We start from the raw sequence: 16,245 nt of genomic DNA on the forward strand, positions 1-16,245 counted from the left end.
TATATATATATATATATATATATATATATATATATATATATATATAGTGACTACAATAAAAGGAAAGCCAAATTTTTTTTTTTTTTAAATGAGTCTGGAGTTAGCCCCTAAAGTGAGAGAAAGACACCACGATTTTAAACTCCTGAAGTGGAAGATTTTATTTATCCTGATGTCACATTGTAAGTAACTTTGGGCCCCCACAATGGCGACAGCCTTATCTTCTCCTGTTTATTTACCTAGATAAAATAAAGTAAATTGCAGTTTTACTAAATTTCTCATTTGAAGAAATGCCAGTCAAAGTGACATAATCTCGTCTGTGTTTGCCTCCCCAGCTTTGTGTTGTCTCAGGAACTTGGCCGTGTTGTAGATTGTGGTCTGCTTATTGCAAAATACCCCAGATAACAAAGAAACAGCCTCTTAATCTCCTTTAATTCAGGAACAAATATTTCTTTTGAAGTGAACCCCAAGAGAGAGAATATCAGAAGGCTCAAGAGAGGAAATTAATCTGTTGTATTGATTATTATATTAAATGAAAGGCTAAACAATTATTTCATGGATTCTCCCTTCACTAATTGCTTAAAAATTGACTTCAGAAAACATTTGAGATGACTCTTTGTCAATTATATTTTTATTCTCAGGACATATTTTTCTAAACAGTCTTGAAAAGCATTAGTTTTTCTCTCTGGATGTTTGCATAAGCATCTAAATAGTTCTTTACTAAGGTCACAGTGAACCTAAATCAAGTTTACCTGGGGTCATCTTGGTCTCGTCTGCTTTTCCTTATCAACCTGAAAAGACTTCTTTGTGTGCTAGGTACAATGAGTAGTCTTTCAGAAGATGCTGTGCCATCATTTTTACAGGGAGATCTGTTCTTGGTAGAAGGAAATAGAAACAGGATGAAAGAGATAATCGTGATTGAATGGTACTGACTGGGTATTTCTCCAGATAGGTAGTCATTAAAAATCGTCTCCAGTCAGGCTGTGAGGGTTTCAATTGAGAACTGCTGGACCCCTTTCTTGTAACTTTGTATCACAGTACTTACTTATGAAGATCTGTTGTGCTCAGCAACCAAAAGCTTCCAGAGAGTGTAATTGTCCCATTAATGCCTGTTGACTCCTTCTTCCTAATTAATAAAATGCCATCAGGCTGTACTTTGGAGGGCCTTTCTTATTGATCTTTTTTCCCCTCATTTTGTCACTCCTCTATCCATTCTTCCTTCTGTCCATCCATCCATCCATCCAGCAAATATTTATTGAGCATTTGCTATATGTCAGGCACTGAGAATAAAGTAAATACAAAGGAACCTGCCTTCATCAAGGACAAAAGACAAACAAATAAAATGACTATTAGTGGGATTAAATACTATGAAAGAAAGAAACAAATTTTTGCTTGGAGAGCAGACAACCAGAAGTGGGTTGTTTTGCTTGCGGTAGGGAGGGTAGGAAAGATCTCTCTGAGGGAAAAATGTCAAACCTGTAAAGCCCTCCTTTGAGAGATGAGGGGCAGCCAGCCATGGGAGAGTCATTGGAGGAGGGAGAGCAGGGCCCCTGGCGATGTCCTCTCTGCCCAGTCTTCGGATAGGCAAGTGTATGGGAGTCTGGGTTTCTTTGGCGGGAGCCCCTGAAAACCAGAGCCCCATGCTTCTTCACTTTTGTCTTGCACACAGCGCCGGAAGGGGCCTCTCAAATGTGCTGGGCCAGTCAGTCAGTGTTTGTGTCGCAGGGCCTTACAGTGCGTTTGACTTTTCCCAGAGTGGAGCATGATGATATGTGGGGAGAAGAGGGGCTGTCTTTGTTACCTTGAGAGTATTTCTTGAGTTTCATAGTCATGTTCATGGTACTCTTGAATTACCTCATAGTAAGGCTGTCACTGAACATTCAAAGCATACTCACAGTAATTCCAGCTGGATGCTTTAAAGGATTAAACTCTACAAGTAGAAACTTCTTTATGCAACAAGTAAAGAGCACTTACCTTCTGGAGTTATTTCCTGCCTCTTTTAGATGATTTACATAGAATAGATTGTATTTAATTGTATGTGTTATAATACATTATATATTAGGGGTTCCTGGGCCTGACTTTACATTTGACTTTTATGAGAATCTTTTAAAAAAACACAGAATTCCAAACTTTACACCTGGGGAGTCTCATTCAGTCATTTGTTTGGGACAAGATCCTCGACATTGGATGCTCCGGAGTTGACTCCAACGGAGTAGTGTGGGGAGAGGAATCCCCAGGTGCTTCTGATAGGAAGACAGGCTTGGGAACTGTTGGCTGCGATCATAATGAAACATTTGAAGAGTGGTTAGATGTGTCCTAAATTGCCTGTGGGAGGTGGTTCTTGCATCAGTACAGTGCTGGGCACATCATAAGCCCTCAACCGTGGACTGTCATTAGGCCAGTGAGCAGAAGTTCAATTTTACAGAAAAAAGCAATGACTATCAAAAGAAAAGGTGGAAGAAAATGGTGCACTTTGGGGGGCAATAAAACATTTGATATCCAAATAAAATGAGAAATCTGACCGTGGTAATGGTTCTACATTTCTTCAGCCAAGTTTTGGACAAGTAACAAGTAAAACCTCTTATCTCTTCTCTCACTCATTCAACGTAGTGATTGAATTTTTCCTTCCAAAAAGATTCCAAGGCCCAAATTTAGCATCCAAAGAAAAAGCTGGCTGTCACTTGGATAGTTGATAGTTCCATTTTAGTTAAGGTCATCCTTGGAGAGGTCAGTAAGAATTCTGATGACCCTTGTTGGTTTGCTGGGATTTGGGGCAAGGAATAATAATTAAGATTTTAATGCGTTAGAATACAGGTAATATTTTTAGTCCACATTTGGTGTTTTATTTTTTAAATATTATTTTTCCTTTTCCTTCACTGGCATTTGAAAGTTCATGTTTAAATTTAGGGCATATATGTATATCTATCTATCTATCTATCTATCTCCATCTATATATATCGATACACACATATATACATATGTATACATATGCATATGCACTTAGGATACTCATCTGGTTAATATAGGTGTGTACAAGAGAGTTACTTTCATGTTGTAGATTAATTCATTTTAAAGATGTTTACTGAACATCAACTACTGACAGTTTATTCCACTAGGTTCTAGGGACACAGTGGTGAACCAAGCGGACATGGTTCCCGCTGCTCCGAGACATTTGTTGAATAATTGGGTGGCTGCTTGAGGATTGGTATTTTATTTTATTTTTAAATTTTTAGTTGAAGTATAGTTGACATACAATATTATATTAGTTTCAGGTGTACAACATAAAAAATTGACAAATATATCACAGAGTGTTCACCATGGTAAGTATAGTCACGATCTGCCACTGCACAAAGTTATTATAATATTACCGACTCTGTTCTCCATGCTGCACTTTCTGAACCATGCCTTATTTATTTGATAACTGGAAGTTTAATACCCTTCATCTGTTTTGCCTATCTTCCCACCCATACCGCCCTCTGGCAACCACCAGTTTGTTTTCTTTTCTTGTATTTATGAGTCAGTTTCTTTGTGTTTGTTCATTTGTTTTTTAGATCTCACATATAGGTGAAATTATATGTTATTTGTCTTTTTCTGACTTATTTCACTTAGAATAATACCCTGTAGTTCTATCCATATCATCACAAATGGCAAGATTTCATTATTTTTGATGCCTAAGTAATATTCCATCACACACACACACACACACACACACACACACACACATCTTCTTTATCCATTCATCTTTCATTGGACACTTAGGGTTTCATATCTTACCTATTCTAAATAATGCTTCAGTAAACATAGGGATACATATATCTTCTTGAGTAGTGTTTTTGTTTTCTTCAGGTAGATACCAGAAGTGTAATTACTGGATCATATGGTTGTTCTGTTTTTAAGTTTTTGAGGAACCTCCATACTGTTTCCCATAGTGGCTACGGTGATTTACATTTCCACCAATGGTGCCTTCCCCATCCCACCCCCACATCCTTCCCAGTATTTGTCATTTCTTATCTTATCAATACTAGCCATTCTGACAGGTAGGCATGATATCTCATTGTGGTTTTCATTTGCATTTCCCTGATGGTGAGCCATGTTGAGCCTCTTTTCATGTGTCCGTTGGCTATATGTATATCTTCTTTGGAAAAATGTTTGGATTCTCTGCCCATTTTTAAATCAGATTTTTATTTATTTTTGGTGTTTAGCAGACCAGTATTTTAGTATTAGGGTAATGTATGTAAGGTTTTGTGAATTTTGTAGATGGTGGCATATATGCATGTTTCAGTCAAGCTTTATATTCCATTGGCTGGTGGGTATTTCATTGCTGCAGCCAAAAGGATTTTCCAAGAACTCTAGTATAATATAGATCTTTCTAAAGTACCATGAATAGTGGAACACATGCCTCTTAAAAGTAATTTTATTTAAATACTTATGTAAACAGTCAATGGACAGCCTTCTTGGGGTGGTGAATTATCTAGGATGAAAGATAAGTTGATGTCATTGGCTGAACGTGCCAGGGGAGCTTTTGGCGCACCGCTTGGTGTCCCTGCTGGAATGGCTGGAATTGATACCATTGGTTTCATGGTCAACACTTGAGAGCCCATGGAGGGTACAGATTTTCCCTGTGTGTAAGCATGTAATAAATCAGGGTTTCAGTTCTAAAAGCTACCCGGTACCTTGTAACTTAATGCAATTTCAAATAGTGCCCAAAGTGAGAGAGAGTCCAATTCAGACTTTTAAAAGATAATCTCTTAAAGGTCCCGATATAGTTGTTTCTTAGCCCTTCCTCTTTATTTTCTCTGTCCTCCCCCCCCACTCTGTCCTATTTCCGGTAGTTCTCTAGATCAGTCAGTGTGAATCAAGGATAACAGCCCTAACCACAGTCATAACCCTAAGAGCTTTTTTCTTTTTTTTAATTGAGAGCTTACTATATGCCAAAGACTATGCCAAACACATCACTATATTATCTTCTCCAGTTCTAACAGTAACATTTAAGATAGGCACTTTCCATTCCCCTTCCTCAGGTGAAGAATCTGGGGTACAGGAAGTTTGGTAAATTTGCACAAGGCCACAGAGTTACTAAGTGGTAGAATTTCAGCCTGCATAAGTTGACAGCAGAACCTGGGTCCTTTATTTTTATGCCATTTGTGACTTAGGAGAAGGGAGGTCAGGTAGGTTAGTAAGGGGAATAGTGTAGCCTCTTAGTCATCTCTTTGCTCCCATACCCAGCACAATACCTGGTGTGTAGGAAGTGCTCAGTAACTCTAGTTAATGAATACAGTTATTGCATTAGGAACCTGTATGCCCTACCCTACCCCCTTGTCTTTCTATTTATTGGTCTTTAGTTTTGCCAGTACTTTGTTCACTTTTCTGTACTTCTCTTCACCCTTTGTACCCTCAGGGCTCCCCACCTCCCATGAACTATCATTACCTCCTACCAGGACTATTGCAGTAGCCAATCTTGGCCCTCCTTTAGTTGAGTCTCAAAATAGCAGCTAGAGGGAACTTTCTAAAAACTCATCTCTGGGCCCTTTGTTCTCCTTCATACAGCCTCTCAGTGGTTTTCTGTTCACCTTAAATCAAAATCACCTCCTTCTCCCTGGCCTACCAGATCCTGTGATGGTCTGGCTCTGGTCACGGCATTAGTCTCATGGACACCACCCTTTTCCCTTCTTCTCTGTCCTCCAGCCATAATGGATCATTCTCCTAATTCCCACCTCAGGATTCTTGCATGTATTTATTGTTACTACCGCTCAGAAGACTCTTCTTCCATGTCCTCCTTCCCCCTGCTGGTGCCCCCACTCAGATTTCATTGCAGAGGTCCCTGCCCAAGAGAAGTCTTTTCTGACCCTTGGATTTTAAGCCTTTCTAGATCTCTGTAGCATTTACTACTTGTATCTTTATCTGTTTGCATGATTACTTAATATGTGTCCCACTAATCCATAAACTCCAAGAGTTTACCAAAGCCTGGGACATAGTAGGTGTCCCATAAATATTTATTAAACAAAAGAATGAATGAATGAACAAATGAGCAGACTAAAGAGTCTAAATAGCTTGCTTGAGACTCCTGGCTGGAGATTTCCTATTATTAAAGGGAAGTTAAGACAAAGGTAATTTCATTACATTATGGAATTCAGTTTGATTATGGCTTGTCGAGATTGCATTGTTTTCTAATCATTTACTTTGGAGATAAGCTCTTAGACACAGAGAGGTGAAGTCACTTGTCCTGGGCACACAGCTAGCTCATGTCACATATCTTTGTTCTGACCTTTGAATGATGTGTCAAGAGAAACATACATATTTTCATAACTCTACAGGACATCTTTGGTGTGCTGAGTCTGTAGGAGCTCCATCAATATTTGATAATATTGATGTTGTCATGTTGGAATTTTTAAAGTGTTGTCGGAGAACATGTGTTGTTATTTTTTTTCTTCTTGTACACCGGTGTGTCCAGAATTAATTGGGTGACAATCTAAGAGCACACAGATATACGGCCTAAAGATGTGTCCATCCTAGAAGACAGTGCCCACAGTTAGAAGCAGCCTGCATTTGGTTCCTAGTAGGACAGGGCAGGGACCCCCCTCATATTCTTGGGGTCCAAGAGTGAGGAATGCTGACTGGATCTCTAGTCTGCCAGCAGGAGAGCATGGCCAATTACCAGCTGCAGTTCCAAAAATGTCTCAGATCGCCCAGACTGAAAAGGGACACAAGCGATCTCACAGCCCTCCTAGATTCTGGGACTGTATTAAGTGTTAAAAATTCACCGGGATGTGAAATTACCTCCCTTTCAAGTTCTCTACTAAGGCACAGCCGCTGCAAGCCTCCACCAGCACCTGTGCTGGGGAGGGCTAAGTGAGCATCCTGAGGTGCTCGCCTGACTGCTGGGGTGAATTGCAGGCCTCCTGGGTCCCTGCATCGCCCCCCGTGCAGGGGTGAAGCAGCAGTTTTGTCCTGCAGGTACAGTAGGTACTGGATTAAACAGGTCTGCTCTTGCAGACAGAGACCAGGCACCGTTCTAGCACGAGCTGTGTTTGGATTGGAGTTTCCAGGGCCTTATCAGGAGCCACCCCTAGTGACACAGCCGGTGCCAGAACTAACTTTGACTTTCACTCCTCGCCAAGGGCTTGCAGAACACCTTAAAGGAAAAAAGATGGAGGCGCTTAGAGTTCAGATGTTCATGCCTTGCTCCTTTGAAAGCTTATATCTGTAAGTGAAGTTTTATTCTGGAAATAATCCCGGGACCACTTAACAGGAGCGATTTTTTTTTTTTTTTTTTTTTTTTTAAGGGGGAGGATAGAGAACGGAAAGGTTTTATTGGGAGTTAAAAATACTGGAACTGTTACTTTGTGACTGTGGCTTTAATCAGCTTCAGCTGTAGCCTCTAGTATGTGGCTATGACAAGGATAACAACTAATTTGTCCAAGGGGGTGGGGGTGGCGGATCAAAATGCTGGCCTCTTAGCTTTGTCTTCTTGTTTAAAATTGAATGTTGATCTTAAATTAATAATGCCAAAAAAATGACCGCTTGAAAAATCTGAGAACAGAGCTTGATTTATGATTATGGGGTAGATTACAGCTCAGCTTCGTCATGAATAAAAAAGGGTTCTCTTCAGGAAAACGAGTGTGCTTAGCAATAACATTTGTCAGAATTGTCCTATTGCAAACACTTCGGATTTTTTGCTTTCTCTCTCTTTCTCGTTTTTTTACCTAACTGTGGAATAATAGCAGTTGCATTTATAAATAATCTTGTTTGCATTTCTGTATATTGATTTTTTTTTCCTCTTTGAGAGAAAAACAAAACATCCAAACATCAGAATCATCTGCCTGGCATATCAATGTAGAACAAGTTTGCGATGGGCAGTTTCAAAGAAATACTTAAAAAGAGAAAGACTAAATAGATGATAGCTGCCCCCCCCCCCCCACCTTAACATTTACTTTCAGTGTTAGGTGATAAGATTTGGAAACAATACTAAAAGCTGTGTCCCTCAGTGAATAGGCATTCAAGCAAATCAACTTATGCAAAAGCCACCTCTGGAGCTTAATAATTATTTACTGAACGTTCCTGGGTCATGAGAGAGGTTCTGATTAAGTCAGAAAAGCATTATGTTCAGCAGCTTGTGAAGGTGTGTTTAAAGACGGCAAGAATCATGGAAAAATACTAAATGTAGCAGAACTATTTTTAGAATTTGATTCTTAAAAAATGAATTCCCACAAATTCAAGCGCCGTTGAAGTTCCTAATGTTCAGTACGTAGATCTTTAGAAGTTCTCAGAGTAGCTTTTTAAATGATTTCTAATTTCTTATGCTATTTTGGCTGTACTGAGTTTGTTTTCATTGATACTGTTTTCATTCTATAGGTCATTGAAACAGTTTAAATACTTACCTCTCTAAAATGATAGAGCATTTTACGAACACAGTTTGTGTATTTTAATTATGTATTCAAAATGCCATTATCCTAGAAAGGTTATAAGTTTCTGCTTCGCAAACCAGATAATAGTTAAGGAGATGATGGCTGCTCTGTTTGATTCATACCCAAGAATGTATCTGTAACTTACTAATGTTTTAAATATTAATTTTATGCAAATTAGTGGATGGCATGAATGGATAAAACATGCCGTTCTGATGCAGCCTAAGGACAGTAATGATGTCACCCTTGAAATTACACCAGTTAATTCTTAATTTGAACTTCTTTTGCTTAATTGATTCTGAATTTCTTTCTTTGGTTAAAGGAAATACTCTTCATAGGAGCAGGCTTCCCTTCTAAATTCCCAGAAGGAAGTTCTTAGCACACGTCTTTGACAGAACTCTTCACTGAGCTGTTGCCTGTTAACTTCTTTGTTCCTGTTCTTTTAGGAAGGGCACTCCCTGTGAATTAATTGTTTCCTTTGTACTTTCCTCTAGGAAAGCAGAGGAGCACTATAGCAGAAGGCAACATTCTAAGAGTTCTGGCTTCCTAGAAAATAACTTGTTAGTTTTCACTAGTGTTGAGATGTTAAGAAGATGCTCAGAGGATCCTAAATGAAGAATTAGAACATAGTGTCATATAATGTCTACTTCTTGTCCATGGTGTGCCGGCCACCATTCTAAGTATCTTACCTGTACTAAAGCATTTAATTTTTATATTTGCTCTGTGACAAAGGTGCTTTTTTCTACTTCCATTTTGAAGATGAGAAAATTGAGGTTTGGTCAGATAAAAAATCCTACCCAAGTCATATACCTGAGAAATAATAGAGCCAGCTTTTCAACCTTCGGTGTTCTGACTCCAGGACTTATGCTTGTCTCTGTTATGATGCTCTGTGGATTTTCATTTAAGATCCTGAATGCATGATGTTTGTTTCTCTGCCTTTTTATTGAGTGGGCCTCTCCAATGCACACATTCCTGAATTATTCCAACGGTTACTCATTTGAGCTTTGGGAGGGCACAGTTCCTCCACTGCTACAGTATTTGTCTATCAGATATATTTCCTTATATCCAATTCACTATTGATTATAATTAGAAGGCATCTATTTGGGGAAAAGATCTACTAAATATATACATTGATTATGAAATCCATCCTAAATTGAGAAATCTTAAAATATAGAGGGAAAGTTTGTCTTAGAATTTAGGAAATATAGTAGCTCCCTAGAGCCCAGAGCTCTTTGGAAGAACGTTTCTCTGTCACTGGATGATTCAAGCAAAATGGTTTGATGAAAGGTCTTCCAACACTAAGATTCAAATATCTGATTTTAATAGAGGTGGGGTATTTATTGGGATAGAAACACTGCATTTATTCATTGAACAGATATTTATTTGAGCCTACTGGGTGCCAAGTAGTCCTCTGGGTGCTGGGGAAGGTATATGTAAATGAAATATAAAAAAAATCCTGTCCTTATGGAGACCAGGTCATGAAGGACTATGCACATTTAAGCTCCATTCTTAAGTCTGGGCCTCATCCTTACAGTCCAGAGTGGCTGCTGGACTCTAGTCATTACAGCTGAAGTCCAGGAGATATGATGGTAGAACTTAGGCATGAAGCTAATCAAGCTCCTGAAAATCTGGGAAATGTCATGAATAGCAGCGTACTAGCTAAAATGAAAAGAAAATAGGAAAATGAATATTGGGTTGTTTGAGTTGTAGATTTTAGGCTGAAATTTTATCTTTTTCAGAATGACTGATATTTTTCCAAAGTATCACAAAAACCAACTGTGGTATCCAGGGCACATCAAACTGGTTTAATAAAAATGGAGATTGACTAGTCTTTGCAAGTCAGTGTCCAGTGTTCAGGGTTTTCAGGGCTTCAAGGACCATTTCATTCAGATGCTCAATGTTATCCTTCTTGTTCTCCGTCCTCTGCTGCTTCTTTCAGTTTACATTACTGTTTCACCTAGTCTGGCTTTCTTTTCAGTTGGCCCAGGAAATTGCAGACTTAATATCCCACCATCTTTCCAAATCTTTGTTTTTTTTTTTTTTTCCAGGTTTTGTACATTTATTCCTCTAATAACAAAATCATACAAAGCCAAGGCAGCTACAGAACCCCATGGGCCCTGACCAGTGGCTCGCAGGCTTCCTCGAGGCTCAGTGTGGACAGGGGTGCAATGCAGCCAAGCCCCCGCCCTCCAAATCTTTGTATAAGGAGAGTTCTTTTACCCCAGTAACTGTAGTCAAAGGTGTAGGGCTGCCTCCTACTTGACCATCTTGGAGCACAAGCCCATTCGGTGGATATGCTCATTGGCTAATCTTGGGTTGTGTTTCTATGTCTGGTCTGGGGTTAGTAGCAGTAGCACATCATAACCTCATGAGCTGAAAGTGAGGAGCCTGGTCCTTCAAGGTGAAATCAAGGTGCTTTACCAAAGAAGTGGGGCAGGATGCTAGGCTGCTCCTGAGGCCATTATTTGTACTTTGTTTTGATTTCCACACCGTTTTGTGACCTTTGCATCTTGGCAGTAGCTACGTCCAAACATGCATCAAGAGAGTTCTTCATTTTGAAACATTGTAGGTACATTATCCTGTCATGTCATACAAATTACTTACACCTTAGAGGGGATGAGTTTTTCAGAGCATTTTAAAACATGGCAGCTGTGTGTGAATGGGCTTCCATAGTTGGACAGAGTAAGCGAGAATTCTAGAATGTGGTCTAGTGGAAGGAAGCTTGATGTGAAAGAAAGCAAGCTCGAGTGTGGGGCATCTTAACTTTACTGGCTTTAAAACCTTTTGATGGCCTGGCTCTCAGAGGCAATTCCTGAAGGGAACTGAGTGTGAAGATTATGCCAGCCCATAGTGGCATCTGTGGAAAACAGAGAACATTTGTGGTCATAAAATGAGGAAATGGCATGCTTGTATCATTCAATGTCATCTTTTAGTTAGAGTGTATAGAACTGAGAAAATCTGGGAGTGGGGAAAATAATCAACTTAAAAAAAAGTCTGATGATGAAAATTGCCTATAAGAACATTGGTCGTATGTTACAGAAGTCTCTTGAACATTTTTGGTCATCCTTCCTAGTTAAAATTTTTCAAGTGAACTCTCAACATACTTTTATTTTATTTATAAATTATAAACATGTTTATAATGTTTATATATTATACACATTACTTTATGTTACATTATATTATAATTACATTATATGATATGTACAAAAGTAGAAAATAAAAATGAAGGTTAAAATATATGTAAAGAAATGTTCTAATATTTTCTTTCTGAGCCCCAGAATACCATTTTTTGAACCTTCTTTTGAAGAATATTGATATACTGGGAGTCTTCTTAGGGTTCTCTTTCATTTTGACCTAATCAATTACGGAGATTATCTTTCCTGATACTGGAGGTCCAGCTTTAAGAATATTAATTCTGAATAGATGCAGAGAGTCTCCAGTTTTTAACCAACGAATTAGGGCTTAGGTTTGGAAAAGTCAAGATTTCAAACTTTTTTTTTTAAAGATTTTATTTATTTATTTGACAGAGAGATCACAAGTAGGCAGAGAGGCAGGCAGAGAAAGAGGAGGAAGCAGGCTCCCCGCTGAGCAGAGAGCCCGATGGGGGGCTCGATCCCAGGACCCTGGGATCATGACCTGAGCCGAAGGCAGAGGCTTTAACCCACTGAGCCACCCAGGCACCCCAAGATTTCAGATTTTAACTTACATGGGATTAGTGGTGATTCTTTTAGGATGTTCTCTTCCTTTCGTACAATGAAAGGTGCAGAGCTTCAAAGCATAGGAGTGCTGTCCACTTAGGACACCATCATCTCCCTCCTGTCTAGCAGAACCTGACCTTTGGGAAGCATCCAAGTATTTGGTGAAAGAAAGGAGAGGAGAAAGACAAGCTGTACTTTGCAGTCCTTTTTCTTTTCTCTGTGCCAGAAACCTGTAGTATGTATTATCTGAGCTGGTAATGTTACCAGAAACATTTTGGCAGGTTTTCATTTTTTTTTTTCCTTGACCATTAAAACCCAGAGTTGATGATGACAGAAGTCCAGAAGATCCCCGTATTTGAAGCCGAACTATGAAATCTAGTACTCTGACATGTACAAGGAACAAAATCTTTCCTTACGGGCACTTGGTTCTACCATGAGTGGTGAAAAGGTCATCCTTATATTCACAGTGCGATTACTTGAGAAGGAATGGGAAGGTTCAGATAATGGGAAGGCTGATCATTTGGAAGTATCGAATACCTAGACTGCCACTTAAAAAGATAAATCCACTGACCAACTCTTGCTTCAGTGGTTTCTGCACTTGGAGGCACTCACACAAGATTCTTAATCATTTCTTTTTGCTGACAGAACCAACTGATTTGGGGGGGCACTTTCTGTAAATTCAGCCTTTTGGTTCCTTTTTCTTAGGATAACATAGTTGTGTTGTAACCATAAAGATCCACTGGCACTTTTTGGATGGATGTTTTTATTTGTTTGGTTTTATAGCCCATTTGGCAGGAGAGAGTAGCCCCCATTTCCTTCCATTCCTCGTGTTGGAATCAGGGTAATAAAGACTTCAGAGTTCTTGGCAGGCTTGCTGGAGGTGGGGGATGGCATGAATTTCCTCAGATGTGGAAGAAAGTGTTCTCATCTAAGAATACAAGGTGTGAGCTTCAGGGCCTACTGAACTCCTTAGGTATTAATTTACTCTTAGTTTCTGAACATGGTCAGGCATCAGAGTCAGCTGCAGAATTTTTATAGACATATTGATCCCTGAGCCTCATCTTACCTGAAATCAGAATTTCTAGAGATGGAGACTGGAATGGCATTCTCAGCTGATTTTTTTGGCAGCCACTCTTACATGGAAACTCTGGTGCCTTAACCTGATTTTGACCTGGCATTCTCACTTGTGTGCCTTCTTGTGTCTCCACTGTGTATTTGAACCTCAGCCATTGTGCCTTCCTGAACATCGTTACATTATACTCCAAGTGTACAGGCAAATGCTAGGCTTTGAGCTCTGTTAACTTAATGATTATACTGAAGATTAATTTTCCCTGGAGGAAAACGCTAGAATTTTTACTTTATATCTCAGGGGAGAATTGCAGGATAAATAATCTCCCTCCACCCCTGCAAAACTTTGTCCTGTTCTCTGAATTAAATAGGGATTCCCTAAATCTTAAGAGGGAAATCTGCTGTCATCCGAACTTGAATATAGGCTTATACAAAATTGCTTTTAAAAAAAGATTTTATTTTTATTTATTTATTTGAGAGAGAGAGGGAATGAGAGAGAGAACGCATGGGAGGAGGAAGGTCAGAGGGAGAAGAATACTCCCTGCTGAGCAGGGAGCCCGAGGCGGGTCTTCATCCTGGGACTCCAGGATCATGACCGAAGCCAAAGGCAGTTGTTCAACCAACTGAGCTACCCAGGCGTCCCACAAAATTGTTTCTTTGCATCAAAAAAGAAGTAGCAAGTTCATGGTTTGCTATTTCTTCTACTATTAATTTTTTAACTCTGTTCCAGTTTAATGGACTCTGTTCCAGTCATGCTAATTTTGTTTACATCTGTCATAGATTTTAATCCTCATCACAACGCTGATAGGCAGGTGTATTAAACAGTCTTCATAAATAAGGAAAACTGAAGCTCAAAGGGATTGACCGAGTTGGCCATGGTCACAGATTCATAAGTGGCAGAGCTGGACTCTGCCTGAGGAATTGAAGAGAGGAAACACAGGAAAAAGTATGTCGTCTCCTTCAGCCCAGAGACTACATTGCAACTGACATCTGGTTTCCTATCTTGGATAATAAACCATGTTATGGAGACCAAGCTGAACCATAAGGCCTATTAAAGGGATATTGGCATCACTGTCAAAGATGAGGCGTGGCTGGGTCAATGTCATTTGGATCTCAAGGAATTTCTTTTTTTTTCTTTTAATATTTTATTTATTTATTTGACAGAGAGAGGGAGAAAGATCACAAGTAGGCAGAGAGGCAGGCAGAGAGAGAGAGGGAAGCAGGCTCCCTGCTGAGCAGAGAGCCTAATGCAGGACTCCATCCCAGGACCCTGAGATCATGACCTGAGCTGAAGGCAAAGGCTTTAACCCACTGAGCCATCCAGGTGCCCTCTCATGGAATTTCTGGTATATTTAAGAATTTAATGAAAGCCATGGAATTGACTGTATGAATTGAGGAATTTACAAAACATTTTGGACCACATATCCAATGTCTACACCATCCCAGAGAAGGGGGGAGCTTTGAAGGTTTAAATACAAATTCAGCCATAGAAGTGGGAACTCAGGTCACGTGTGTGGATGGATGCTGTCTTGTGGACTTTAACGTTGGTGACATTGGCACACTCAGTCATAGCCGTGCATTAGGGAGGGGGGCTTGGAGAGGGTCAGAGCAGTGGAATGGCTCAGGGACCATCCGGCTGCTCTGCAGTGACTGAGCTAGAACTTGGGTCCAGTTGATAGTCCTCCTCCTTGAATCCCGTTGAGAAATTCGCAGCTCTTGGGAAGTTGTGTGTCAGGCTTCACTGCTTCAGGGAAATGCTAGTAACGGCGTTTGCCTCTCTTTCCCTTGGGTGATTTCTTAGAGTGATCCACCTTCCCAGGTGGAACTATTTAAGAGTCAGACAATCTGGATAACTGATTTAATTTTAGGGCATCTCAGAAAAATGTTTGTGACCGTGGCTTTAAACATTGTGAGGTTAGAAACCAGGTATCCCCAGCATAGAGTGCTCTGTTCCCCTGGCACAGAGGGAACACTCCCTGAGTAGTTGTTGAATAAATGACCTTTACATAATCTGATTAAAAGGCATCAGACTCACTGAATTAGGATTACCAATACAGATTGAGCCCCAGATGAGTGCAGTTAGCTTTTAAATTCATCTGGACGACTCTCCTTGCTTATCTTTAATGACGAAAGCATCAGGTCCTCATTTTAAACATAAGCTTTTGTAGCCACGTGTGATGTTCTCACATAAGCCGCGACTTTGAGTTTAAAACCTGATGCTCCTTTGTCTTGCTCCCACTTTGAGGGGTAGATATCTTCATTTTTGTCTATGATTGCTGATTTAATTAATTCTAAGAGACAAAGGTCTTTAAAAAATGTCAAATAAAGCTGAGGATCTGGAGTCATCTTTAACAATCTAGAAAGACCCTGCAGGGAAAGACCCTGCAGGGAGTGTGTGCAGTGAAGTGACTACAGTCTTCCTTTTGCATTTTTTTTTTTTAGAAAATTTATTAAAATAATTTCAATTAGCCAAGCTCTGCTACATTTTCCTTATTGGACTTTCAATTTATTTATAGGGGTATACTGTATAAATATGCATTTTTTTTTCTGATAGGGTATCTCAGCAAATGCTTTAAATGATATTGTTGGGAACGTAAAGTCTGAAGCCTTACTGTGGTTGATAACTGGTAATTTTAATTTAAGATGTCTCAAGAATGCTTTACTGTTAATTGAAAGGATTTTTTCCCCCAGTATCACAGCCAATGGCTTGTCTTGAGCAGCTAATTAGTGCGATTATTCCACAGCTGCATTTGCTACAGCACAAAGGTTTGCTCCTGTTTTTATCAAAAGGATCAGTCTCTCTGGGAATGTTTTAACCTGACAGGCTTTGAATAGTAAGGCTGTTATTTATTTATTTATTTTTTAGGAGCTGTTCTCCCTTCTTCCCCCACCACCTTCCTTTTCTCGTTCAAGAAGCTGCATTTGAGCTTTGAACACACACTCAAAAATGTGAAAATACCTTTGCTTTTTATGCTCTTCTAAATAGAGCCTTACCTGGTGAATAGATTATTTTGAGTAACGTCTAGGTGTTCCTACTGTGTGGATGAGTACATGATATTAAAATAAGTGGGGTATTCACA

General features: G+C 39.5%; 1 protein-coding gene across 7 annotated transcripts in view; it reads left to right on the plus strand.

Moving 5' to 3' along the window:
• MITF (melanocyte inducing transcription factor) overlaps positions 1-16,245 on the plus strand; it is a 220,908-nt gene that overhangs the window by 112,887 nt on the left and 91,776 nt on the right. For 2 of the 7 annotated variants that reach the window (XM_059390144.1, XM_059390145.1), the window contains exon 1: positions 7,145-7,200. The exons of the other annotated variants lie outside the window; for them this stretch is intronic. In XM_059390144.1, coding sequence (XP_059246127.1) covers positions 7,145-7,200 — 56 coding nt within the window. Of the gene's footprint in view, positions 1-7,144; positions 7,201-16,245 lie in introns of those variants that run through there. 7 annotated transcript variants of the gene reach the window in all.

The sequence above is a fragment of the Mustela nigripes genome, chromosome 2 (genome assembly GCF_022355385.1).
Source record: "Mustela nigripes isolate SB6536 chromosome 2, MUSNIG.SB6536, whole genome shotgun sequence".
NCBI classification, from domain to species: domain Eukaryota; kingdom Metazoa; phylum Chordata; class Mammalia; order Carnivora; family Mustelidae; genus Mustela; species Mustela nigripes.